The sequence below is a fragment of the Sciurus vulgaris genome (assembly GCF_902686455.1).
Source record: "Sciurus vulgaris genome assembly, chromosome: 4".
Taxonomy (NCBI): domain Eukaryota; kingdom Metazoa; phylum Chordata; class Mammalia; order Rodentia; family Sciuridae; genus Sciurus; species Sciurus vulgaris.
The window spans coordinates 72277630-72304373 of NC_136464.1; the positions used below are offsets into that span (position 1 = coordinate 72277630).

At 32.6% G+C, this 26744-nt stretch overlaps 1 protein-coding gene across 1 annotated transcript in view; it reads left to right on the forward strand.

Annotated features, from left to right (window-relative positions):
- PCDH15 (protocadherin related 15) overlaps positions 1–26744 on the forward strand; it is a gene marked incomplete at its 3' end in the record, with an annotated part of 922351 nt that overhangs the window by 239257 nt on the left and 656350 nt on the right. Inside the window, exon 3 of the mRNA XM_079136109.1 lies at positions 13727–13792. Coding sequence (XP_078992235.1) covers positions 13727–13792 — 66 coding nt within the window. The remainder of the gene's footprint in view (positions 1–13726; positions 13793–26744) is intronic.

Here is a 26744-nt window from a genome sequence, read left to right on the forward strand (position 1 = left end):
ATTGCTATACTGAATAAGATTTGTGAGAGTGGACACCTATGTTTGGTTTCTGATCTTAGAGGAAATGTTTTTTTTTTTTTTTTCTGAATTCAGCATAATATTGGCTGTGGAATTTTTCACATACAACCTTTATTATGTTAAGGCATGATCATTCTAATATTTATTCAGGGATTTAATCATGAAGAGATATTGAATTTCATTCCAGACTTCTTCTCTTGGGAAGATCATATTATTTTAATCTTTAATTTAGTTATGTGGCATATTACATTTATTGATTACATATGTTGAATTTCCTGTATTCCTGTAATAAAACCAACTTGATCATGATGTATGATCTTCTTAATATATGGTCGAATTTGATTCACATATATTTTATTGAAAATTTTGCACCTATGTTCACCAGGAATATAAGTCTGTAGTTTTATTTTTTTTGTTATGTCTTGGTCAAGTTTTGGTAGCAGGGCAATACTGACTGCCTAAGAATGAGTTTGAAAGGGCTCCTTCTACTTTTATTTAATGAAATCTTTCAAGGAGTATTGAATTGTTTTTCACTAAATTTCTAATGAAATACAACAGTGAGACCATTTTAGTTCCAATCCTTTCTTGGTTCATAGACTTTTTTAACTACCTCAAACTCATTATTTGTCATTGATCAATTTAATATTTTTACATGCTCTTGGTTCAATTTTGGTAAGATATTTGTGTCCAGGAATTTGTTCATTTCTTTTAGATTTCACAATTTATTAATATATAACTTTTCAAAATATGGTCTTTTCAATCTCTGTGGTATCTATTGTCTCCTTTCCTACCTTTTTTTTTTTTTTTTTTCCAGACCAGGGATTGAACCCAGGGGTGCTTAACCCCTGAGCCATATCCCAGCCCTTCTTTTATGTTTTATTTTGAGATAGGGTCTTCCTAAATTGCTTAGGGCCTCAGAATGGCTTTCAACTCATGATCCTCCTGTCTCAGCCTTCCTTACCTTCTGGGAATACAGGTATGCCTCACCATGCCCAGCTCACCTCTACTTTCTAAAATTTCAATCTTTTCTTTCTTTTGGTTTGTCAGTATGGTTTATTTTTTCGAAGAAACAACTCTTTGTTTCATAGATACCTTATATATTCTTTTAGTCTTTTTTTTTTCTAATTTCTATACTGAGCTTTATTAGTTCTTTACATATACTAATTTGGGGTTTGGTTTGTTGTTTTCCTGAGATACTGTGATATAATTTTAGGTTTTGATATCACTCATGTTTTTATGTAAACACTCATTTCTATGAATTTTCCTCTTAGTACTACTTTTACTGGTTCCCACATGTTCTTGTATGTTGTTTCCATTTTCATTTCAATCCAGGAATTTCTTATTTTACCCCTGATTTCTTAGTGATTCACTGTTCCTCAAAAATGTGTTGTTTAATTGCCATGTGTTTGTATAATTTCTACAGTTTGTCTTGCTTCTGGTTTCTAAGTTTCATTCTATTGTGACCTGATAAAGTACTCAAAATTATTATAGTTTAATTTGCTAAGACTTGCTTTATGGGTAATACATGGTTTATTTTCCAAATAAACTTCCATGTGCAATAACAAGTATCTGTGACCCAAAACTGTTGAATAAAATAATACATAAATTATACACAGATGTCAGTTGAGATCATTTGATTCTAAAATGTTTCAACTGATTTTTTTATTGTTGTTATTGTTATTGTTATTTTTTGTTGTTTGTTTGGCCTGGGTGATCTATCTATTAGTTAGAGTGGGTTATAGAAGTTACTCAATTTTATTGTACTGAAATGTGTAACTTATCTGGCAAAGATTATCTCTGGACCTTTTTGGACTGTGCACTCTGAGGGTCGGGCTAATGTTGTACAGGAGTGTATTCCCAGACACCTCCATGGAGTCACAAAAGAACTGCAGTAGGATGGGGATGACAAAACTCTTTAGGGTTTTGGTGCTCCCAAATTTGACATTCACGTGAAATTATGCAAAACAATTCACCACCTTGGACTCTGATACCTGGACTACCAAACTACCAATTTTAAAGTGAAATTATCTTCTGTTCCCTTTCACTCCCACTTAGACTTCTCAGCACATTTGTGTTACAATCTCACCACTGAGTCAAACTGACTCTCTAGGTGGTTGTCAACTAAGCCAGTGCAAATGTATATCTCCTCAGTGGGGCTGGAGGTAGGAAAATGCAAGGGCAATAGACTCCCAGAAGAGTAATCTTAGACTATATTACCCTTCTCAAGATGGCCCCCCGTTATAGTACCGTGAAAATATTCCGGGAAGTATGGAGATCTTCTCCAAAGCCAGCTCACATGCAAATTCTAGGTCTCGTATCTGTTCAGATTAAATGTCTATGGTGTGTCAAATTCCTTGCTAGTGATGCTCACTAGGACTCTCCTTATTTCTCCTATAGTCCTGACAGGGTGATACTCATCGTCTTCTTGCCATGTGGCAGGTTGTAGGTGCTGGAGCACTCAGTTTCTTTCACTATCCCAAATCTCTGGGTTTCTATATTTAAAGTCAATGTGATTATCACCATAATTATTTTCCTCAATAAGTGAAATTTCTTTTGTATTTGACACATTTTTATATTATAAATGCAATGGATGAATAATTTAGGAGTTCTAAGCATTAGGAAAACAGTAATAACAAGAAAAACAATAATTATAATTTATTTGACCTTTAATATGAAAAGTTTTTACAGTTAAAAGCTTAAAAATAAGAATTTACATAACATGTCTAAAACTATGGAAAGCTTTTACTCATGTAAACTTCACAATAACATCAGAACCTCTAAAATTTGCTTTATAACTTTTTAAACTCTCATGGACCATTGGACAGTATATCAGAATTTCTTCAACAACATGAATAGGTATTTATAATGACTGATTAATTCATTATTTCATAGCACATATGATAGAATCCAAGTAGCCTCTTTCATTTGAAGTGGATTTATTAACATGTGACAGGTGACTTCGGAGGAGCAGGAACTGAGCTTGGATACTACATAGGCAAGATAAAGAGAGCCAGAGAAATGTCTAACTACAATTCTGAATTTTCTAGCACAAACCCCAATGGCGCAACACCCGCTACCCACTTAATATGGTACCTACAATACACTGGGCTAAAAGTTAATTTCTTTACCAGAGTTGACCCCATGGAACCACAGACTTCTTTTGCTGTGTCTGATTCCCCTTTGGTTCATTCATTCCTTTTTTTTTCCCCCAAGAGTTATGAAAGTGTTCTGTTTAGCAGATTACAAAATAAACATTATCTGCAAATGACTCTGGGAAGTATAGTTTTATGTTTTCTTGATTTGACAGTATAAAAGATAAAGACAATAGACTGGATGGTCTAATGTACGGTATCTGTCCTATCTGCAAATTATTTCAAATTATAATGTTTAATAAAATCATATAGTGCTCACTACTATAAGTTCATTTTGTATCAGTGTATTCTTGTTTGATATTTCTTTATTGGTAGAATCTCTGTAGTAAAATTTCTGAGTCAAAGATCTCCTTTCTAAAATTATTGCGATATTTCCTTTCTAATTTCTTTCTTGCTGTCTTTTAAAGATATAAATTGTAGCCCCACAAAAATCATCTAAAAATTGTCTTCTCATTTTCTAACAAATCCTGGATATTGTTCTTTTAATAAAATGTTTGATGATTTGAAAACCAAAATAACACTGTATTTTCATTAACATTTGTGTTTATAATAAGCCTTAAGGTTTATATCTTTCTAAAATATATTGTATGCTTTTCTATTTAAAGAGTTGTAATAAATTAAATATTATGTTATGAGTTAGGATATTAATATAACTTTTGATTAGTACAGTGTTCTATAAAACAGTATTTGAGCTATTTTACTAACAGAATGAAGATTTTTACCCCAGACAATTATGCTTTGTGAATTCTTCTATCCACTCTAATAATTTTTACTCTTCTCTTTTCATGCATAATAAAAATTTGCCTTCTTTAGTCATTTTCTCTTTTGTTCTTACACTTTCTCTAATTTTATTAGTGTTTTCTAATTCATTTGGGTCTTTCCATAAATGTCTAATTCATAAGCTTACCAGTACAGACATTTGGAATCTTGGGGATTATAATATAAAGCTGCTCCCCTTATGCTGCAGTCATTTCTCCCCCTCCCATCTCACAACCTAGATTGTCAGTCTGTGAACATCCTAGCTAGCCATTGGTTCATCAGTTAGCCTGCAAGTCTCCTTCTCGTCATTGGTCTGTTGTTAGCCCCAGGAAATTTCAATGTTTAGGAGAAGTTCCTGCACCATTTCCTCTCTTTTCTTTCTCTCCCAGCCAGGAGCAGAGGCTCTGTTCGCCTGCCTAATAAAATCTCTGGTGTGAGTGACCGAGTCTAGAGAGGCTTTCTGGGTGCTGTCGCTGCACGAGACTCAGAGGGGGCACCCCAGAGTGCTTGCTCCCCTGGATTCAAGGGTCTGAGCTGCCTTGGGGCCCGAACTGAGCCGCATTTTCCTTATAAGGATGATATTGATATCATTTCCTGGTTTCTATTTCTATTTATGTTAATTTAAATTTTCCAAGAGACAAACTCCTGATAATTGAAATATTACCAACATTTATGAAGAAAAAAAATCTCACAAAAGAATGACAGTTCCAGCACCATGTTCAAGTAAGTCCACTGAGGAAAGAGAAAATACCGTTAATTCTACAGAAATTCTGAAAAGATTGAATTTTCATTCATTATAATGGTGCTCACTTTTTGAATATTTTAGGGAAAACTGTGTGCACACAATCAGGCACAAAATGGTTGGTTTTTGTTTTTCTTTAGGTTCTTCTCATTCCATAACTTTCAGACCCACCCTGCCTTCAGACTTTTCTCCTTTTGTTGAATTAAACATTAACCTAATTCCATGGACATTAAAACAAAAATAGGGCAATGAACAAACATTGCTAAATTTCTATTTCCCGTATATATTCAAATATAAACTTTTTGTGCCAGGCAATGATAACCCTGTCCTTCTTTTATTTATTTTTATTTTTATTTTTTTGCAGTGTTTGTATCAAGTCCAGGGCCTCATGCATGCTAGACAAGGGCAACACTGTATTTTTTTCCTGATCCCTCTAATAACTACCTTGAGTCATATGTAAACAAAATGTTAATACATTACAGGCCTGTAATCCCACAGGAGGATCATGAGTTCAAAGTCATCCTCAGCAAAAGATAGGTACTAAGCAACTCTGTGAATTCCTGTCTCTAAATAAAATACAAAAAATATGGCTGGAGATGTGACTCGGTGGTTGAGTGCTCCTGAGTTCAATCCCCAGCACCCCTCCCCCCAAACAAATAAATATTAACACATTCTTTCAAGGTCACAGGATTGTAAACCTACATTATTTCACTTCAATAGGAAAATTTGTTCAATACACTGTAACTCTAAATCTAGCAGATTTGTTTCATATTGAAGTATGTCACATCTTTATAATATGAAATTCCCATGAATAGGTCTTTTATAAGTAATTAAACGCTTATACTTTTTAATTTTTTAATTCACAGTTTGATTTTTTAATGAAAGCTTAGGTATACATAATTGGCTTGTGGCAAAGAATTCTACTTAAGTAGGCAAAGTAGGCTGTAAACAAAAACTTAGTAAGAATACCTCTGTTTGAAAAATATAATTTTAAATAGTGATGTTGATGCTGCAGCTTTTATCTTTTGACCTTGTTGAATATCTTAGAAAAATTCATGATTGAGAATTTCCTCTGAGCCTTATCATTAAGAATAATTAGAAAATAAAATAACAAATTAGTTTTCAGAAACGACATAAATGTAAACTCTTTAACTGCTTTCCATAAATTGTTTCTTGAATAATTTTGTTTTTCTCATGGACACAAAAACATTTCCCTTTCTTACCACTTTATTTTTTAACTATATAACATGAAGAAAAGTTGGTTAAGGTGAAAAAAAAAAAGCACTAAATAACACAAAAGGCCTTTTAGGGAGGTTTTAGAATAATAGTGAACAAGATCTTATGAAAAACATTGAGTTTTTTGTTGTTGTTGTTTACCTCCCCCACCCCCTGACAGAATATCAGGGAGGGTAAAATAGTTCCAAGGAAAACAGGTCTAAGTTGGCTCATGATTTCAGTCTGTGATATGCTGTCTCCATTGTTTTAGGCTGTGTGTGGACAGAAACATCATGGTAGAAGCATGTAGGAGGAGAGCTGCTCACCTCATGGTAGCCAGAAGCCAAAGAGAGAGATTAAAAGAGCAGGGAACTGGGGACACAATAAATCCTTCAAAGGCCCCAAAGACCTACTTCCTCCAACTTGGAGGTCTCACCTAAAATTTCCACCAATTTCCAGTAGTGCTATGAGCTCGGGATCAAGTCTTTAACACATGAGCCTTTGGGGGATATTCCAAATCTAAAGAAGTGTTATAAGCTTTTAGATGGGAGACACCATCTACTTTATATTAGATTATTATAAAAGTTATTTATTTAGTTTAGACATGCACACTGCTCTGATGACTTAAGACATATTTTGCAGTTTTCAGTTATTCCTATATATTCTGAACAATCTGTGCCCATAAAATTAAATGTATTGTTACATAAAATGAACATAAAAATACTAATCATCCCAGGCCTAAGTTGATATACTAATAAAATATGGCTTTCTTTTGAATGTAAGAAACTGCTACTGAATATTCAAAACTATGTCAGTCACTGCTTTAAAAATGTGAAGACATTTGATTGTGTATCATTTGCTCATTGGTTAGAATAAAACAATAACTTAGCATTTTTAAAGTCCAGCATTACTCTGTAAAACAAAATGACTTTTACAAATAATGCAACTGAGCTACAGCATATTTAATAAACATTCCAAGATCCAGGATATGTGGCTAGTGTTGAACCTGCTCAGTCTGTGAAAGTTGTGTTCTAAGCTATAATACTATGTTGTTTCTTCTGAAGTCAGTGGTGACATTGGACCAATAGTTGTTCCATCCTTTTTTTAGTCTTCATATGCAAGAATGGCTGCTTTCTGGAAGTTTTGGCAAATGGAAAAATTGTAACCATCAATGGAAGGAAAACTCAAAGAACTTCCAACTCAAACAGTATTATATGTAAGAATTATACATAAGAAAATTATAATGGGAGTTGGAGGATTTACATACTTTGACTTTACATTTATATGAAATCACAAAATAATAAAATGTGGTAATATTCATTCACAGTGAACAAAAACAACCTTAAAATATTGATTTACTTCTCCTGACAATGTATTTCCTCTTCTGCTTTCTTACTGCGGTCCCTGACTAACCTTCCTTTTTATTATTATTATTTAAATCTTTCAACTTTTTAATAACAATAATGAACTTCTCCTTCACCAAATATTGTCTTTTTAAAGTCTACTGCTGTTGGTAGATCAATTAAATAAAATGAAGTAAATAAGATTTTTTTTAAGTACACACTGAGGGACACTCTACAGTAAATTGTAGTGTTGAACACTCTGGTACAGAACAATAATCACTAATTACCTCGGTATGACTAGATCATGTTTTTGGAATGTCTTAAATCAATTATGTAATCCAATTAATGATGACACTGAGTCATCATAAATACCTAGTCCCCTCTGTGGAAAAATTTGAAATCTATAAATGCTAATGTGAAAAGAGTAATCATTAATAGCATATCCAATCTTAAATTAAGAATGACTTCCTTTCTGTATGCTTAAGTTTATTCAGTTCATTTTGCCTTCATTCAGTCTGGTCTAATTCCATGTCTTTGTTGCATGCAGTTTTATATGATACGGTTTAAGAGTCTTGTTCCATTGATCTTATAAATTTCAAGATCAACTCCTTTTTTTTTGGGTGACACAGTCAAGATGTAAAACAAGGAGTTCCTGCCATAAGATTCCACCCCTGTGTGTATTTTTCTTGGAAATGAGTATATCAAAGATCAACAGGAAAAAAATGTGAAGAGTCCCTTTGCTGCTTCTTGTGACAAAAATTGAAAATAAAATGTTTGTGTAGCATGAAATTTAAAGAGAGCTCATTGCTTCGGTGAGTGAAATGTCAAATTGCTTTGAACTAAGCAACTGATTTAGTGAATGTATATGTGCATGTGTGTGTAAAATTGCAAACACCTGAGCAAGAGACACTAGATGACAGTGAATTTGCAAACTGATAGAAGAGGAATGTTGACAAGTGCAGAAATTTCAGATAATCTCTAATTTGTCCTTGATTTTTCTGTTTGATTACATAGGACCAAAAACCAGCACTTTGCAGGACTACAGTGGGGCCAGTAGAGGACTGTGAATGCCCTGTTCTCATTACTTTTCAAACCTCAAGTCAATGAGTTTTCTTTTATTCTAGTAAATTCAATCTGGGGTAGTGTATCATTGCTGGTATTTGAGATAGAAATTCCAGCAGATTTCTGTCTGTACAGACCATCAGTGATATTTCATGTGATCACTAATTCTTAATATGAATGTACTCCACCATCCCATACTTAAATAAGATCAGCCCTCCCTGAACATTTACAGAGTCTGTACTATTTGTCCTTGGATGAAAAGAAAAAAGTAGGAATGGCTTCCCAATTTTAATTTCTTAAAATAATGATACTATAAAAATGTAAAGATATGCCAATTATGCCTAGACATTTTGCCAGGAACAATACTCAGAAATTACTAGAGATTATCTCTTCATTCTTATTATAAAGGCATATATGGGAGAGTTTTACTTACTTTCATTCTCACTTATGCAAATGAAACTAAGATGTTAGTAATTTGTCCAATATTATAAGACTATTAAAAACCAGTTAGGATTAGAACTTATACTTTCAATTTCAAATCATATGTTCTATTTTTTTGATATTCTGTTTCAGTTTTAGGTGGACACAATGTCTTTATTTTATTTTTACATGGTGCTGAGGATCCAACCCAGGGCCTCATGATTGCTAGGCAAGCGCTTTACCACTGATTTACAACCCCAGGCCAAATCATATGTTCTTAATCCTACACTACACTTAGGAATCTATTCCTTTTTGAAATGGCTGTGCAAAGGTCAAGGATTTGATGAGTTATTTGTTTTATTCATTTGCTACAAAGGATGAAATTCCTTAATTTCACAAATACAGAGTAATTCTAGATCAAGTAATTTTCTAGGTGCTGGTTCCTTTTTAATTATAGGTAGGTGGTAAGAAAATAGTTGAATAGAAATTATAAGGAGACAGGCATTTTTGACCACTAATATCATACAATCTTTAGAATATGAGGACATTGAGTTTTATTTCTTTAAGTTACAATTTAATGAAATTATGCTACCACTTGTAATACTTCTTGCTATTTATAGGATATTTAAGCAAATTTGCCCCATAGCATTTCTTTAGCCATGCCCATGCCCATGGATTGTCAGAGAGTGAATTCCAGTATAAGCTATAGAAAATTGAAGAAAGTAAACATTTTCTCCTTTTTTCACTTTTTATTCTTCTTCTTCTGTTATTGTGAGTTCTCTATCATCTCTCATAAGTAGTTCCAAATCATTCCAATATTCTGCAGAATTGTTCCTACCTTTTTTTGCTTTAAAGGAAGACTTTTGTGTCTGTTAACACAGCACCCATGATCCTACTTTTACACAGCAATTTTATTTCCCCTCCTTTCCCATGATTTCTACTTGAGGACATTTTAAATATTAAAAAGGAAAAAATGGAAGATTAAGCTATAGTGTATTTCAAAATTTTGAATATAAATTTGGGAAATATTTTTTATCATTATAAATTTGAAGTCATTCATCCTTGATTTAACAAATAGTTGCTGTTAATCAATTATTTGTCATGAAATACACTAAGAGGACATAGCCATGAGGAGTAGAGACAAAGTCTGGGTTGACACTGAGTTGTCTGTCTTCAGAAATCAGATTATCTTAAATTGATACTATGAAGCAAAGAGTTATGAGAGTATATATTAGGGAACCTTACCTAGACTGGGAACTAAAATAGGTAAGTTAAAGACAGATTGGTCATAAACATTAAGGATGAAAAATAATGCAATATTGAAAAATCTTAAGGTAGCTGAGGATGGAAAATAAAGTAAGGAAGGAACAGAAATATCTGTTGGAAATGGTGGAAGCAAAAAGGAGCCTGGGAGTAGGTGAGATTGGAGAAGAAGGAGAGAACCCTGTATACCACATAAAATATTTTGACTTATGTTCTAAAATCATATTATTCAGTGGATTGAAGATCATAAAAATATTTTAGTTTTTAACCAGAAGAAGTGACAAATATTAAAAGGTAAGCAAGGGTTTACTTGTCAAAAATCACTTGGTTAGATAGAAACTTAAAGTAAAACATTGGGACAAAATTTCTTGTGGGTGATTAGTTAGGAAAACCTACTGGGTAATCTAAGAGATTAGGTGATCTTTCTTATTTATTTATTTATTTATTTATTTATTTATTTATTTATTTATTTTCAGTACCAGGAATTGAACCCAGGGGATACTTAACCACTGAGTCACAACTACAGATCCCCCTTTTTATTTATATTTTATTTAGAGACATGGTCTCTATAAGTTGCTGAGGCTGGCTTTGAACTCCTGTTCCTCCTGCCTCAGCCTCTGCAGTCACTGGGATTACAGATATGCACCAGCATGCCCAGTATGATCTTGCTGCTACTGGAGATTGAAGACAGTGGTGTCCATCAGCACTTTTTCTTCATGAATTAAACTCAAGACTTAGTGATGGATGTGATATAGAAAAAATAAAAAATGGACAGGATCCTGGTTTCCTTGGAGTGAGCAGTGCTGAAGTGTTATTGCAAAAACATTGTTTGATCATTAAATGCAGTTTTTTTGACTAGATTTGTAATTCATGGATGCATCCTCTTCTGGTAAGGAGAATATTTGACAGTTGTGGTCAAATCTGTCTAATTTGTCTAATCTGTACCATGGGTCTTAGGCTTTGGTTTACAATAACGACAGAATTTCAGAGATTTAGTATCTTCAAAACCGTCTTTACATATATGTGTTATACTTCTTTTGGGGTTTGAATCCATTCTGTTGTGTAAGATTATTTAAAAATATGTAGCTTATTTTTAGCTTGATGCCACATTTGCATAAATCAGTCACACTGAGCATTCAAGTATTAGTATTCCTATCCTACACTTCAGGACAAATTGGATATTGGAAACAGGCAGAGGCCTAAGAGGTTAGAAATTTTAGGCATGAAAAACAATGATTTTGTGACTTAACCAGAACAGTCAAGGGTGAAATTAAATAGATTACAAAAGACCATTTCCAAGATACAGGGTCAGCAACTGTTTCCCTGTGGCAGACAGATTATTCATAGACCAAAAAAAACCAGTATCCAATCCTCCAAATTGCTTTCTAGTCCTCACTCTGATCTTGATTATGATATTTAACATACATGATACATGTTAGCTATTCCATCCAAAATTACTTTCTTTTCAAGATAATTCTCAATCTACTTATTGCTATTAAAATGTTTTGTGCATTTCAAAACTACTTAATTATACTTTCATTAGTATATAATTTAAAATATACACTTTGGCTGTTATGAACAAGTTTATTAATAAATTAGGTTCATGTGTCTAACCAACCTCTCTTCATTAGTGTTGTGAGTCTATAAAAGGTAAATGTACATATATGTATAAACATATATACTTATATATTTGTACATATCTATATTATATCATTATATATTTATATATTATATATTTATATATAATATTTTTAATATTTTTAAGTCTATATATAGATACATATAGCTCTCTTTCTCTCTCTCTCTCTATATATATAAATACACACACACACACACACACACACACATACATATACACACACTGATCCAGAAGCCAGCAGTATCTAAATTGTCTGTTGATCTGATATTTATGATAATATCTTACGGAGGAGATCTGAAACCTACAAGAAGAATCAAACTTAGCGGGAGTTATCTAAAGGGGTCTGACTGAGGAAATATACTAAATTCTTACTCCTAGGTAGTTTCTGCTAGCAAGAGAAACTAAAGACAGAGACTTATGGACAACTCGCAAGATTGACTTCTTTTTTATTTTTTAATTTCCATGCAATATATGGTAATAATCTTTATACTCGTATATAACAGTTAACCTACAAATTCGACTAAATTTTGAATAAGTAACCTGTATAGTTGGAAAAGGCTGAAAAATTAGTATTAAGAAATAAAAACAGAGAACACAAGAAATGTAATTTTAAGTGAGTGCTTGGTGGATGGAAAAGACCTGATGTGTCTGATACTAGCAAAGAGAGAAAGCCCACCAACCTTTATTTTATAGGGCAACACATCAAAGGAATTCATTGTAAGGAAGTGTTCTTTAAGATAAACAAGAAGTGAGAAGCTGTGAGAATTTGGCCTAGTTGAGGCTTTAGTTTAGGCACACTGGTATCTCTTTCACCCAAGGCTAGCAGGCATCTAAATTCAAAGCTGTTGAACTCATAAATTTTGTGCCAGGCATGTTCATAAAAAAGTGGAAAAAATTAGTAAATAAATCTTGAAATCATCTTTCAAATAACAAATAGTTGGATGTCTTTATGCAAAGTTAATCTTATATTTGTACAGGAATATGTCAAATACTTATACATATATATGTCAGTGTGTCAAATGTATATGACACAGCTCTATTACCCTCACTTTGTATCTCCTAAGAGAATTTTTTATATCTCAGAAAGATACACTTGACATCTTTCAGGCAAAGTTTTCACATTTTAACTGCCATGGATATAATAGCTTATGATACTATTTTTATTTCATACCATACAATACCCATCAAGGTATTAGCAGTGTTTGAAATAATGAATTAGTTATCACTATTGATTGACAGGCACTAAATAGAAAGTTTGTTCAACATAGGGGTAATAGACTGCACATTAGTAATTTGTATTTTTGTAAAATAATGTTCTATGATATTTTAAAGTCTATCTATAATAATTTCTAAAATGCTAATGATATATATTATCAAGTTAATGTGTTAATATTATCAGAATTATAACATCTGATAGATTTTGTATCTTCCATTTTCATAAATAGTTCGATAATGTATGTTATTATATAGTGCTTTTTATATCGTTAATCTCTTGCTAAATATATACATATATTCTTTCTTCCTTTCTTTCTTCCATTTTTCTGATCTGCTTCCATTGATGACTCTATACTTTTGACTGCAGACTGGCAATATGAGGGTAAGATGACAAAAATAAAAACCCCAAACAACCTCATGAGCATTGCTTGTCTGTCTTTGTTTTATTCTTTTTAGAACATTATTAAAATTCTATTCACTCTCTTTAATTAGACCCTTTATCACAATTAAAGTCCAATTATGTTTGTTTCTGTTGTGAAGCTTTAATTACCATTTATCCTTGTTAATCATTCCTTTATGTTATTTCTTTGGGTTAAATTATCATCTCATTATCTCTGTCCTGAAGGACTTCTTCTCTTCAGTGATCTCTGCTGGTGTTTTCTCAGTAAGATTTGAATAGTTGTTTGGTGTACAAAGTGACTGTGTCGTGACATGGTAAGGAATCTGTGGTTCTTAGGAAATATTTTTTAAATAATAAAATTTTTAAAATAATGATACATATTAATTTGGTTGTACAGTTTTTCTTTACAAATATCAATGTATATCTCAATGTATTTGATCTTGGGGTGAGTGCTCCCATAGTTATTAATTCTTACCTTTGATCATTCTCTCTCTTTAGATTGCAAACTAGCTAGGGGAGGACCACCTGCTACCATAGTTGCTATTGATGAAGAGAGTCGGAATGGTGAGTGAGTCGTTTTTACGTCTTTTCTAAGAAGGGTTTATCATAATTCAATCCTTGATTTGATAAGTAGTGATGTTAAATCCAAATCCAAATCCATAAACAATTCCCCTCTAATTTGTCTACTGTATGGGTAAAAATTATGCTATTTTTGGAAGTGCTTTATTTGGATCATGAGAGCTTCTTTCAGTGAATTCAAGTGTTTAGTTCTAATTGAGAGGAGGTGATTTTGAGTCAGCACAAGGATGCATGTAAAATGGACTGGGGTATTTCTTTGTCAGTATGTAGAGTTGACAATCATGCATATATTCTTCTAAGTGAAACACAATGTATTCCTCCAGAGTGATCCACAGGTAAGCCTTACACTTGAAACTTAAATTGTCTGAAATCTGGTAAACTAAGATTCAAAGCTACTTAGACATAGTGATATAATCAGTGAATGAATTACCTGAACTTGCTTTAAGGAGAGAACATGACAAAAGGTTGAAGGCTGAGGAAGAAGTCTGAATTTTCATGTGTTGTCTACAGTAATTAAAAACTAATACTAAACATATTTAAAACTTAAATGATAATTTTTCTTATCAAAATAAATATAAACATTCAAGATTGTGTATTGTAGCATTCTCCTTGCATCTTTGAACTTTAATATATCAATAAAGTTCTCCCCTTTATTAGGTAGCAATAAAATGGTGATCTCTGGGGCTCTACTATTTCAAACTATTCTGTGTGTGAATGAGGTCTGGGACTCATTTTGTCTATTTATTCTGTGGTGGACTTTCCAGTGGGTTTATTTGATTTATACTTCTTGTCTGTTTTAAAAATTGTTCTTCCCAATTAACATTTTTAAAAAGTAAATAGATTAAAGTGGTTTATTAGAAAGTGAGCTTTTTCCTGTAATTTAGCCTATACACACCTATAATATGTATAATATCTTCAACAGTTCACTTCATTGTGGATTTATTTTACTCATTTGAAGAAATGGCACAAATTTATGTTTCTGAGAATTCTTTGTAATCAGTCAAAATGTCTGCAATATTGCTACCCTCCTTTTAAGTAAATTTATGTAAATACACAAAATTCTTCTTACATTAAAAATATTATTTTGATTATTTTTTAAAATCCATATTGATAATGAAAGCACATGAAGTTATAGTTATCATGACCTATGTAAGTAAATTGGAATTAAATTCTAAAAGCATTTGCCCAAAATACCAGAAAATAATATAATTGGAAAAGATTCTTTCTCACATGTTGAATTACCTTTTATTTTTATTCAGAAGTAACCTATATTTTCTAAAAGTTCTACAATGAAAGTTTGAGTTTTTCACCAAAGAACAGAAAGCCTATAAGTATGATAGATGGTCTATGTACATTTTTAATGGATTAACTAATTCCCTTGAACATAAAAGCTGAGCTGAAATAAGACATTTATTTTTACTAAATAAATCTTGTTTTAATATATGACTCTGTACAGAATTTTGCCAACCAGGTAATTATAGTCACAGTAATGATGATATTTTATCTTCTTTTGCACTGATTATATTACTACTTCTCAAAGGAGCTTTGAATGCTACAAAGATGTTGCCTAGCAGTGCTATATAAGAACATGTGGTAAAAGTTCAATATTTGTGTTTTGGAAGAATGTGACATGATACAATATCGTAATGTTGTGCTCCTTACTTGGCATATTTTGTAGAAACTGCCAACTCCTCAGAATGCTGCCAAAGTTGTTCAAGTGCTATCACAAGTAATATAAACACCAACCTAGAAAATAAATATTTTTCATTTTTCTTTCATATTGTTTCTAAAAACATGTTTATCAAACTTCTGCCAGACAGTTGTAATGTAGTGTGTAATCATCCTTGTCTTAAAAGTCTAAGGGAAACAATTCATGAAAAACTTTTTCTTATTTTTTCTTTAGGCAATCTTAAGAAAGTTCCCAATAATAAGGTTACTGGTAACCATTCTCTTAAACTTTCTTAATTTTTCCTTTCCTGCCTCTTTTAATTGGTAATAATAAAATATCTGTGTATTTTTTGCCAGTAAGATGAACACTCATTTTTAAGGGTTTGGGTTTCTTAAAAGAAAGGCATAGAAAAAAAAAAGCCTATATTAAGCAAAATTGGTAAATTCATTGTGAATCAACTTGCCATTGGCTAAAATTTATTGCTGTCTGTTACTAAACTGTCTTTGTTGTTTCACAGATTTAAAGTTAACAGAGATATTATGGGGTTTTTGTACATTTGGGAAATAAAAGATGATATTGAGGTTTCTCTATAATTTGGAAGCAGAATGTCCAAAGGAAAGGGTACCACAGCTAACTAATGAACTTATAATTGTCAGGACACATATTCTAGAGCTGGGGTATGGTCTAGTTACAGAGTCCTAAGCATACTTGCCTTCAGGAAGGCAGAGGAAATCATATTAAGGCACACTGAATGCAATCAGTCAATCTGTCCCTATAGTTTCTCTTGCCTAAGTTATGTGAGTAGGAGAGGGAGGATGTGAGCATGAAGGTTGTTCCTTTACTTAAAACTAACTTAAAGCTACTGAGACGTTGTGAGTCTAGAGATACATAGGGATGAAAAGATGCTGCAGTAGGTTTTGAAAGATTATTAAATATTAAAATCCTTACCTGGACCTGGCCTTAGTCCATCTTTCTTTCAATGTATGACAACTAGGACACTTTATGAGACATTTCTGACTTTAATTCTCATCCCTTCTCTCTGTTTCCTTCTGTCTTAGTTCTGTGATAGTTACTTTGGTTATGTCAAAAGTGCATAATGTAAGTTTTGCCTATATAATTTCCAAATGTAAAAAAAAAATAAAAATAATAAAACACTTCATAGAAATCAAACTTTTAAGGATTGTATAGACTTTTTGTTGAGGAAAAGTGATCTAGTGCATATGCCTTTGGAAGGGATAGTTCTATTTTTAAGCAGTTTCTCCTGTATGTGCTTTTGTCTCACTGCTATTCTGCATCGTTGCATTACAATGAAGGTAAATAGACTTTGTCTCTTTATTTGAAAGCATTCATTATCAAATCCCAGAATTATTTTTGAGCAAAAGATCATTACCTCCAGAATACAGCAAAAGTAGAAAGCAAGTTTAAATGAATAAAAGAAAATATAATTTTGTATAACAGACTATTGATTAATGAAACAAGACAATTTTCATGAGAAAAGTAGTTCTGTAATGATTTTAGCTAATTAGCAAAGACTGTACAATCTTATAAGATATTAAAACAAGTTTAATATATTACAGGGTTACATGGAATCATAAATGTTAACATAAAGCCAAAGACCTTTAGCAAAATATGGCAGTTCTATTTTTTCTGGATAAATTGGGAAAATATTTCCCTTTGTTACACAATTTTTAGTATACTAATTTAATTTTTAACTACAGAAGGATTAAATATTTTTATAAAATGTTAGTGATCATCTGGCTAAATTGCTCGTACAGGTTGCATAGCACCAAAGTCATGATTGCAAACTCATTTATCATTCCGGCATTTCCTTTTCCAACTCATTAAGTCATTCTGAGTTATTTACAGTACAAGCTGTACACAGTGATGAAGAAATAGAGGTTTTCCACAAATTATGAAGAAGTCATCATGTCCATTTCTGTGTGTATTTTAATCCTTTTATTACTGTTTTAATGGAAATGATTTGACTGGTCATTATTGGTGAAGCTATATCTGCAGCAGTGCATTCTGCTTCTTTCATTTGTGCCAAAGGATTATTTTCTAAAATGTCAGCAGTTACAAACCTGAATGTGTAGCAGAAATAAATAAACAGAAAACTTTCTAAGCATTAAGAAAATAGGTTGATATTCTTCTCCTTAAATTATCTACAATTTTATAGAAATTTTATCATATCATATGTCTTTCCTCGTTTGTTAACTAAATAGCACTAAATATGCAGTGAGATTGCTGGAGCTTAGGGAAAGGCCATAAAACAAGGGACAGAAGTGTGCAAAGCAGACAGAACGCAGAAAGACCAGCAAACTAGGGAAAACTAACCAGCAAACTAACTGTGGAAGTTAGTGACACCTCAATTACTGTTTAAATTTCAGGGTGCTAATGTTATTAAATATGATGAAATATGTGGCAAGAAACTCTTGGTTTCTCAGGAAACAAACATCACATTTATGGGAAAAGATTCTAATTTTATTTTTCCTTTTCATTTAAAACATTTACTTATAAGGAGCCTGAATTATGTAAAATTAAATTATGTCACACAAACATACTCTTAATCCCAAATGATGCTATTTTAATGGGCAATTTTCTATAAATGCAGTATTTAAGCCACAGGTCCTTAAGGCAAAAGACTAAAGCTATTTTTTGATGTTATTTCCATAGAAAGTTGAAATATGGGTCATAGTGGGCAATAAGAGCGGACTTTGTATCATAAGGAAGTAAGTTTCTACTTACTTGTAACCTGGTAGAAAGGCAAATTTTCTTTTTTTCCCTCACAATAGTAAATTCTTCATATTAAAAATAAGTCATTCTAATTTATATTTTCATTTTTTTTTTTAAGCTAAAGAAAACACATCTGTGTGACTCAGGTAGCCCCCAGGTCACCAGTTTTGGGGGTAATAATCCAGGCAATAGGGATAAAAGAAATGAATTAGAATGATATAAATAAAAGGCAGAGACCCTTGAAGAAGGAAAACAGAGCATCTACAGGATTACATTTTTGTGGGAATGGAGTGAGGGGAATTCCCTTTCAGCTTTTGCACATCCAACTCAATGTTTATATTTAGATTATGTGATTTTTGGAGGTTGTTTAAGGAGTGAATCTGATGGAAATCACAAAGGAACTTGGCAGTGGAGAAAGCACCAAAGGTCAACTGCAGGCTTTACGATGTTCCTGGGGGTTTTCTCTGCACACAAACATTCTAAGTGTTGTGTGTTCATCTGATCTTCCTAAAGCACATTCTTTGGAAGCTTTAGATTGCATTGTTTTCTGACCCCCAAGTCTTTTCTTTTCAAAAATTTCTTTAAGTATATACAGTTCTATCACTACTTCTGTTCCTCGTAATCAAATATGGGGTACAAGGCTACTGGTGGGTGTTGCTCAAGCAATTGGGCTGTGAGCTTTGTTTTTTGTTAGGAAACAGAAAATCTAAAATTGGTCACGACCCTCGCCTTTGGAGTGTAGTAATCAACAGTGTAAAGTTTCTTGCAATCACTGGAAGAAAACAGAAATTCCAAAAAAGATCTGAAACCCTTTGGGGACTTAAAAAACCTTCCATAGCAATTTTCAAAACAAATGTTTAAGTGCCAAATATTCCTAAGTGGAACTGCTAATGTATTCAATTAAATTTAAGTATACTATTTGGAGTAAAAAATATAGAAGTACGTAAATATCATTTCATCTGTAACAACTTCATAAAACTTTGGATTATGTATTAAAGCTAGCATTTATTTTAGATTCCTATTAGGTGGTGCAGTTTAAGCATAAAATGCATAATTATTTCTTAGAAGAAATAAATATGTACCTTTTAATTATACTTAAGAATAAAAGGTTTGGGGAATTGTAGACTGTGCAACATGGAAGTACTCTCTACAAATGGGTTTATTAAATAGAATTTGGAGATATATGAATATGTTGCTTTATTTTTATGCTGTATTTTAATCCACTGAAATTATATCATTGGGGACCAGAAACAAAATTTTTCTTTTTTTACAATCAGTCTTTGATTTATTTTTCAGATCCTGCAGTTTGCCATAGAGTATTCTTATTCTCAGTTGATTACTGGGCTGCTTAACACTAAACTTTCCTTATTTAACTCAAGACACTTTGGAAATGTCTCTTTCTACAAGAGCATTCAAAATCTTTTTGCTGCTCTTCCTGGCATTTTCTCTCTGTTATTTTCCTTGGAAAAGTTACTAACATATGGAAACAGTGATTTGAACTCTCAAGTTTGTGTGCAATTGTGAAAAGCTTACTTCTCAAGATGGTTTTGGTAGGAAAGGAATAGCTACCATTCAAAAGATATTGTCTTTTTTTTTTTATTGTAAACAAATGGGATACATGTTGTTTCTCTGTTTGTACATGGCATAAAGGCATACCATTTGTGTAATCATAAATTTACATAGAGTAATGTTGTTTTATTCATTCTGTTATTTTTTCCCTTCCCCCCACCCCTCCCACCCCTCTTTACCCTCTATACAGTCCTTCCTTCCTCCGTACTTGCCCCCCTCCCTAACCCTAACTCTAACCCTAACACTAACCCTTCCTTCCCCCCCATTATGTGTCATCCTCCACTTATTAGCGATATCATTCATCCTTTGGCTTTTTGAGATTGGCTTATCTCACTTAGCATGATATTCTCCAATTTCATCCATTTGCCTGCAAATGCCATAATTTTATCATTCTTTATGGCTGAGTAATATTCCATTGTATATATATACCACAGTTTCTTTATCCACTCATCAATTGAAGGGCATCTAGGTTGGTTCCACAGTCTGGCTATTGTGAATTGAGCAGCTGTGAACATTGATGTGGCTGTATCTCTGTAGTATGCTGATTTTAAGTCCTTTGGGTATAGGCCAAGGAGTGGGATAGCTGGGTCAAATGGAGGGTCCATTTCAAGTTTTCTAAGGAATCTCCACACTGCTTTCCAGAGTGGCTGCACTAATTTGCAGCCCTACCAGCAATGTATGAGTGTACCTTTCTCCCCACATCCTCGCCAACACCTGTTGTTGCTCGTATTCTTGATAATCGCCATTCTAATTGGGGTGAGATGGAATCTTAGGGTGGTTTTGATTTACATTTCTCTTATTACTAGAAATGTTGAACATTTTTCCATATGTTTGTTGATTGCTTGTAGATCTTCTTCTGTGAAGTGTCTATTCATTTCCTTAGCCCATTTGTCGACTGGATTATTTGTATTCTTGGTGTAGAGTTTTTTTAGTTCTTTATAGATTCTGGAGATTAGTGCTCTATCTGAAGTATGATTGGCAAAGATATTCTCCCACTCTGTAGGCTCTTTCTTCGCATTGCTGATAGTTTCCTTTGCTGAGAGAAAGCTTTTTAGTTTGAATCTATCCCAGTGGTTGATTCTAGCTTTTATTTCTTGTGCTATGGGAGTCCTCTTAAGGAAGTCTGATCCTAGACCAACAAGGTGAATATTTGGACCTACTTTTTCTTCTATAATCTGCAGGGTCTCTGGTCTGATTCCAAGGTCCTTAATCCATTTTGAGTTTAGTTTCGTGCATGGTGAGAGATATGGGTTTAGTTTCATTCTGTTGCATATGGATTTCCAATTCTCCCAGCACCATTTGTTGAAGAGGCTATCTTTTCTCCATTGCATATTTTTGGCACCTTTGTCTAGTATGAGAAAATTGTATTTATTTGGGTTTGTGTCCGTTCCCCCAAGTTTCTCTGTCAACAACTTTACAAGAAAGTGACTGTAATAGAAAGTTAAGGAGACCACTTGCTTGCAATTTTCTCTTCCCTATTATGAAGAACCTCTACCAAATGTCAACAGATTAACTATTGTTATTTCAATTGGTCTCTCATTTGTTCAATCATTCATTTAGTTAGCCATTTCTTCAGGATACAGTTACTGGTTTTTCTCACACTAAGTTCTGTGAGGTTCTTTGGGGGATGCGTCAGGGAAGAAAATAGGCAAAATCACCTCCCAGCTGCAGAACAAGATCAGTAACCAGAGAGACAGTAAAGCAGAGCAGGAGACAACAGGGAGCATTGGACAGGTAGGGAGACAGTGGGTGCTATTTTAGGTAAAATATTTATTTCAAAAGGTCAGATTTAAGCAAATTCCTATACAAAATTAAGACTGAAGATGTGAGGCACACATTTAGCTATGAAATTTATATTATTGATGGGAGAAAAACAAATTCAAATGCTCCAAGGATGAATAAGACTGGTGAAGAAATAGAAAGAAGTCAATCAGAGAAGATGAGTATTAACCAATGTGTCTTAGGAAGTGAAGATGAATGTTGGTAAAAGTAGATCAGTCACAAATGCTTTTAACACTTTTATTGATGTGCCAACAAATCAAATGATGTTGAATTCATCTAGCAACCTATCGTTTACAAAGAATAATTCTTTTTCTTTCTTTTTCTTTCTTCCTGTTTCTTTCTTTCTTTCTTTCTTTCTTTCTTTTCATTTTTACAGACTGCATTTTGATTTATTGTACACAAATGGGGTACAACTTTTCATTTCTATGGTTGTGAACGATGGGGATTCATACCTTTCCTGTAATCATACATACATAGGGATAATTCTTATTTCCATTCGTTGCTCTGTATCCTAGTTTTGTGTAATTCAGAATTCAAATACAAAATCATGGATGCATGTGTGTTTGTTAATAATCTCAGATCATTTTTTTTCCTTTGGAAAAATTATGCTCCACTAAAAACAAAAGTCATAAAATGTAATAAGTCATTTTACTTGTTTCGGTGGCATCATTGCCTCATTTAACACATAATAGAGGATTACTTCAATTATCCCAAAGGTCAGTGGAAACATGACCATTCCATCATAAATTAATACTGAGTGTCTGAAAATCAGATGATGTGGTGCCATCAAAATTAATCAGTTGTTTTTAGCTGTTATATCGTTCTTGAAGTATCATTAGTAAAGAGGGAACATTCAATACTAACAACATCCCATTTCAGGGAAATCTTTGGAAATGTTCACTCCACTTGATAGAATGATTATTTTTATATGAGCATGTTTGGGGAAAATTCTGATTAACGGGCTTGGTTTTATTTTCATACTTTAGAACAGGCAAGGTTGGGGAATTATTAGTAAAGGAACAGCATCCCATCAATAATTGCTATTGGGTTCATTTACTAGCCTTAAACATGTTTATTTAGGTATATCAAGACCCTTATTGACAAAAGTCAGACTGAATGTTACCAGGAATTAAAAGTGACAATTAATTTAAATGCTATTTTTGAAATCTATCATGATTCTTAAAAACATTAGATTTAAAATTTTGTCATATTGAACAGGCTTCATAGAACCCTGTTGTAAGAAAAAATTTTCTATTTTTGTATTACTAATGACCAATTAATACCTTTATTTGAATTTCTATCGTGTAATGTGTAACAAATATGAAAGTTAATATTTTTCATGTTATTTAAACATTCTTTTTTTACACGAATCTTAATCTCTTTAAAATGATGTTTAAAATAATTCCACAGGTTCTTAGTAGAACTTGTTTTTTTGAATCTGGGTCTTGGGAGAAAAGCAATGATTTTATTTTTTATTTCAACTTGTTTGAAAATTCCCACTAAGCTTACAAAGCACCATTCTCATTCATTTTTATTCAAATTTTAATAAACATATGTTAATCTTCCCTTTCTTTCTTTTCCTTTCTTTTTTATACAAAATCAACTAAAGTTCATGATTGATTTTGAGGAGACTAAACTACCAGAAATTTGAAATTAAATAAGAGATAATTATCATCTTTTCACACAATACTAATTAACCTGTCAACCTTGCATGTTTCTCTGATTAGATAGAAATAACTATGTTATGTATAGAAATTTTTGTTATTGTTGGAAGATGAAACTGATGGAAATTGTGTAAGCATTCTTTACAACTTAAAAGCTCATCATCTGAGCTTCAGTATTATAAAAGCATGCTGTTTAAATTAATAGTGATGAGGTATTATGTTGTATTTTAAACGTTAATGTAAATTTAGCATTCTCCTTCAGGGTATGTCTATCTTGACTTTAATTTTAATTTTTAAACTTAATAACTACTAGTTAAAACAAAATATACAGAAGACATGCTTTCTTCATTCTATGACACAGATTTTTGGGGAAGGCCTGGACAATGTTTTTGGGAGTCTTACAAGAATAAAATATGTAATTGTACTTATTTTAACAATGGTTGATAAACAAGGAGAATCACTTGTTTATTTTGTAAACATATAGAATTTAGTTAGTATATGAATGTAAAACCATGCTCTCAGGGAAAGTCAGGATTGAAGGCAAACATCAGGCTAACATTTTTCTACAAACAATTGGAAGTGCTTGCCTTTACTTTTAGAATGGAGAATATTAGAAATTTACATTCATTAGATTACATTTTCTTTTAGAACAAAAACTGAATCTGCTTCCATTCATTGCAATAATCCCAAAATCCTCCTGGTACATACTTAGTAGGCATTCAAACTTTTTTTTTTTTTTTTTTTTTTTTGCTGAATCATTAACATTAATATGAACTCCACAAACACCAGCTACCTTCATAGTTAAATGACACTTTACCTATTTAGGCTAGTTTGTAGTGTTATTATCATAAAGAATTTTCAACATAATCAACCCTTATTCAAATTCACTGTGCACATGTAAAAATATATATGGTATTCCTTTTTAATTCCAAGTATTGATTTTGTTTGCAAGACCACATCTACAATGCTCAGACATATTTTATTTTTTTTCTCTGCAATAATAGGAAAGAATTACAATAATATCAAACACGAGGGGATGCTATTGTATATGTGTGCCTGAATATGTGTATATAATTATATTGAATATTACTTAAAACTAAAGAAAATATAATTTAGAAATTTTTAAGTCTATTTTCTTGACACTGAAAGAGTGAAAGATACTCAGATCCATACTTTTTCTACTATTTGCATATTGGAAAGTATTTTATAAAATTGAACATCTGATTATATAAATAATCAGCTAAACTTACAAAATAATGTTTTATTTGTTTTGGGAGTGTTACATAATTTTTGCAGATGAAATTTATCAACATAATGATTTGATATATTATTAAAGTGTCTGTAAAAAATACAGTCTAATTATAAAACAACTGATGTTTGATTTTTAACAACTAACCCTTAAAAAAAAAATACTTCACTTAGGCTATTAACCTGTAAGGAAAGTTGGATCAATTAGAAGTGTTTGAATCAGTGACATATTTGAAAAGCATAATTAGATAATATGTAATATTTTAATTAAGAAAATGATGCACAATTACATGATAACTTTTGTTGGCTATTTGCTATGTACTCTCCATGGGTTAATTCTTTTAAAATATAGTTATTATAAATAAGTAAATATTTATTGACTAAGTCTCTAAAAACTGCAAAATGTTGGAAACACACCAAGTATTTGAATTTTAATTTCATAAATGTAAAAAAACTCACTTGCAATTTGACCTTTTTTTTGTTTATATATTTTTTTAATAGTAAACAAATGGGATAAATGTTGTTTCTCTGTACATGGAGTAAAGGCATACCATTTGTGTAATCATAAATTTACATAGGGTAATGTTGTTTGATTCATTCTGTTATTTTTCCCTCCCCCTACCCTTCCCACCCCTCTTTTCCCTCTATACAGTCCTTCCTTCCTCCATTCTTGCCCCCCTCCCTAAACCTAACCCTAACACTAACACTAACCCCTCCCACCCCCCATTATGTGTCATCATCTGCTTATCAACGAGATCATTCGTCCTTTGGTTTTTGAGATTGGCTTATCTCAATTAGCATGATATTCTCCAACTTCATCCATTTACCTGCAAATGCCATAATTTTATTATTCTTTATGGCTGAGTAATAGTCCATTATATATATATATACCACAGTTTCTTTATCCATTCATCAACTGAAGGGCATCTAGGTTGGTTCCACAATCTGGCTATTGTGAATTGAGCAGCTATGAACATCGATGTGGCTGCATCTCTGTAGTATACTGATTTTAAGTCCTTAGGGTATAGGCCAAGGAGTGGGATAGCTGGGTCAAATGGTAGGTCCATTCCAAGTTTTCTAAGGAATCTCCACACTGCTTTCCAGAGTGGCTGCACTAATTTGCAGCTCCACCAGAAGGTATGAGTGTACCTTTTTCCCTACATCCTCTCCAACACCTATTGTTGCTTATATTCTTGATAATCGCCATTCTAATTGGGGTGATGTGGAATCTTAGGGTGGTTTTGATTTGTATTTCTCTTATTACTAAAGATGGTGAACATTTTTCCATATGTTCGTTGTGTGCTTGTAGATCTTCTTCTGTGAAGTGTCTGTTCATTTCCTTAGCCCCATTTGTTGATTGGGTTATTTGTATTCTTGGTGTAGAGTTTTTTGAGTTCTTTATATATTCTGGAGATTAGTGCTCTATCTGAAGTATGATTGGCAAAGATTTTCTCCCACTCTGTAGGCTCTTTCTTCACATTGCTGATAGTTTCCTTTGCTGAGAGAAAGCTTTTCATTTTGAATCTATCCCAGTTATTGATTCTTGCTTTTATTTCTTGTGCAATGGGAGTCCTGTTGAGGAAGTCTGGTCCTAAGCTGACATGATGAAGATCTGGACCTACATTTTCTTCTATAATCTGCAGAGTCTTTGGTCTGATTCTGAGGCCCTTAATCCATTTTGAGTTGAGTTTTGTGCACAGTGAGAGATATGGGTTTAGTTTCATTCTGTTGCATATGGATTACCAGTTTTCCCAGCACCATTTGTTGAGGAGGTTATCTTTTCTCCATTGCATATTTTTGGCACCTTTGTCTAATATGAGAAAATTGTATTTATTTGGGTTTGCGTCCCTGTCCCATATTCTGTACCATTGATCTATCTTTCTATTTTGGTACCAATACCATGCCATTTTTGTTACTATTGCTTTGTAGTATAGTTGAAGTTCTGGTATTGTGATAGCCCCAGCTTCATTTTTTCCTGTGAAGGATTGCTTTAGCTATTCTGCATTTCTTATTCTTCCAGATGAACTTCATGATTGCTTGCTCTATTTCTGTAAGTACATCATTGGGATTTTTATTGGAATTGCATTGAATCTGTGTCGCTGGCTCTTTGCAGTACAAAATCCATGGATATTTGTCACTGCTTGCAGCAACAACTTGCACGGGTCTTATGGGTGGTGGACTGGAAACTGAGCTACTTCTATCTTTCTCTTTAGTGCACTGCTTTCTTGCTTGTTTGTTTATAGAGGATAGAGGAAATGAGGTTTACTTGCTT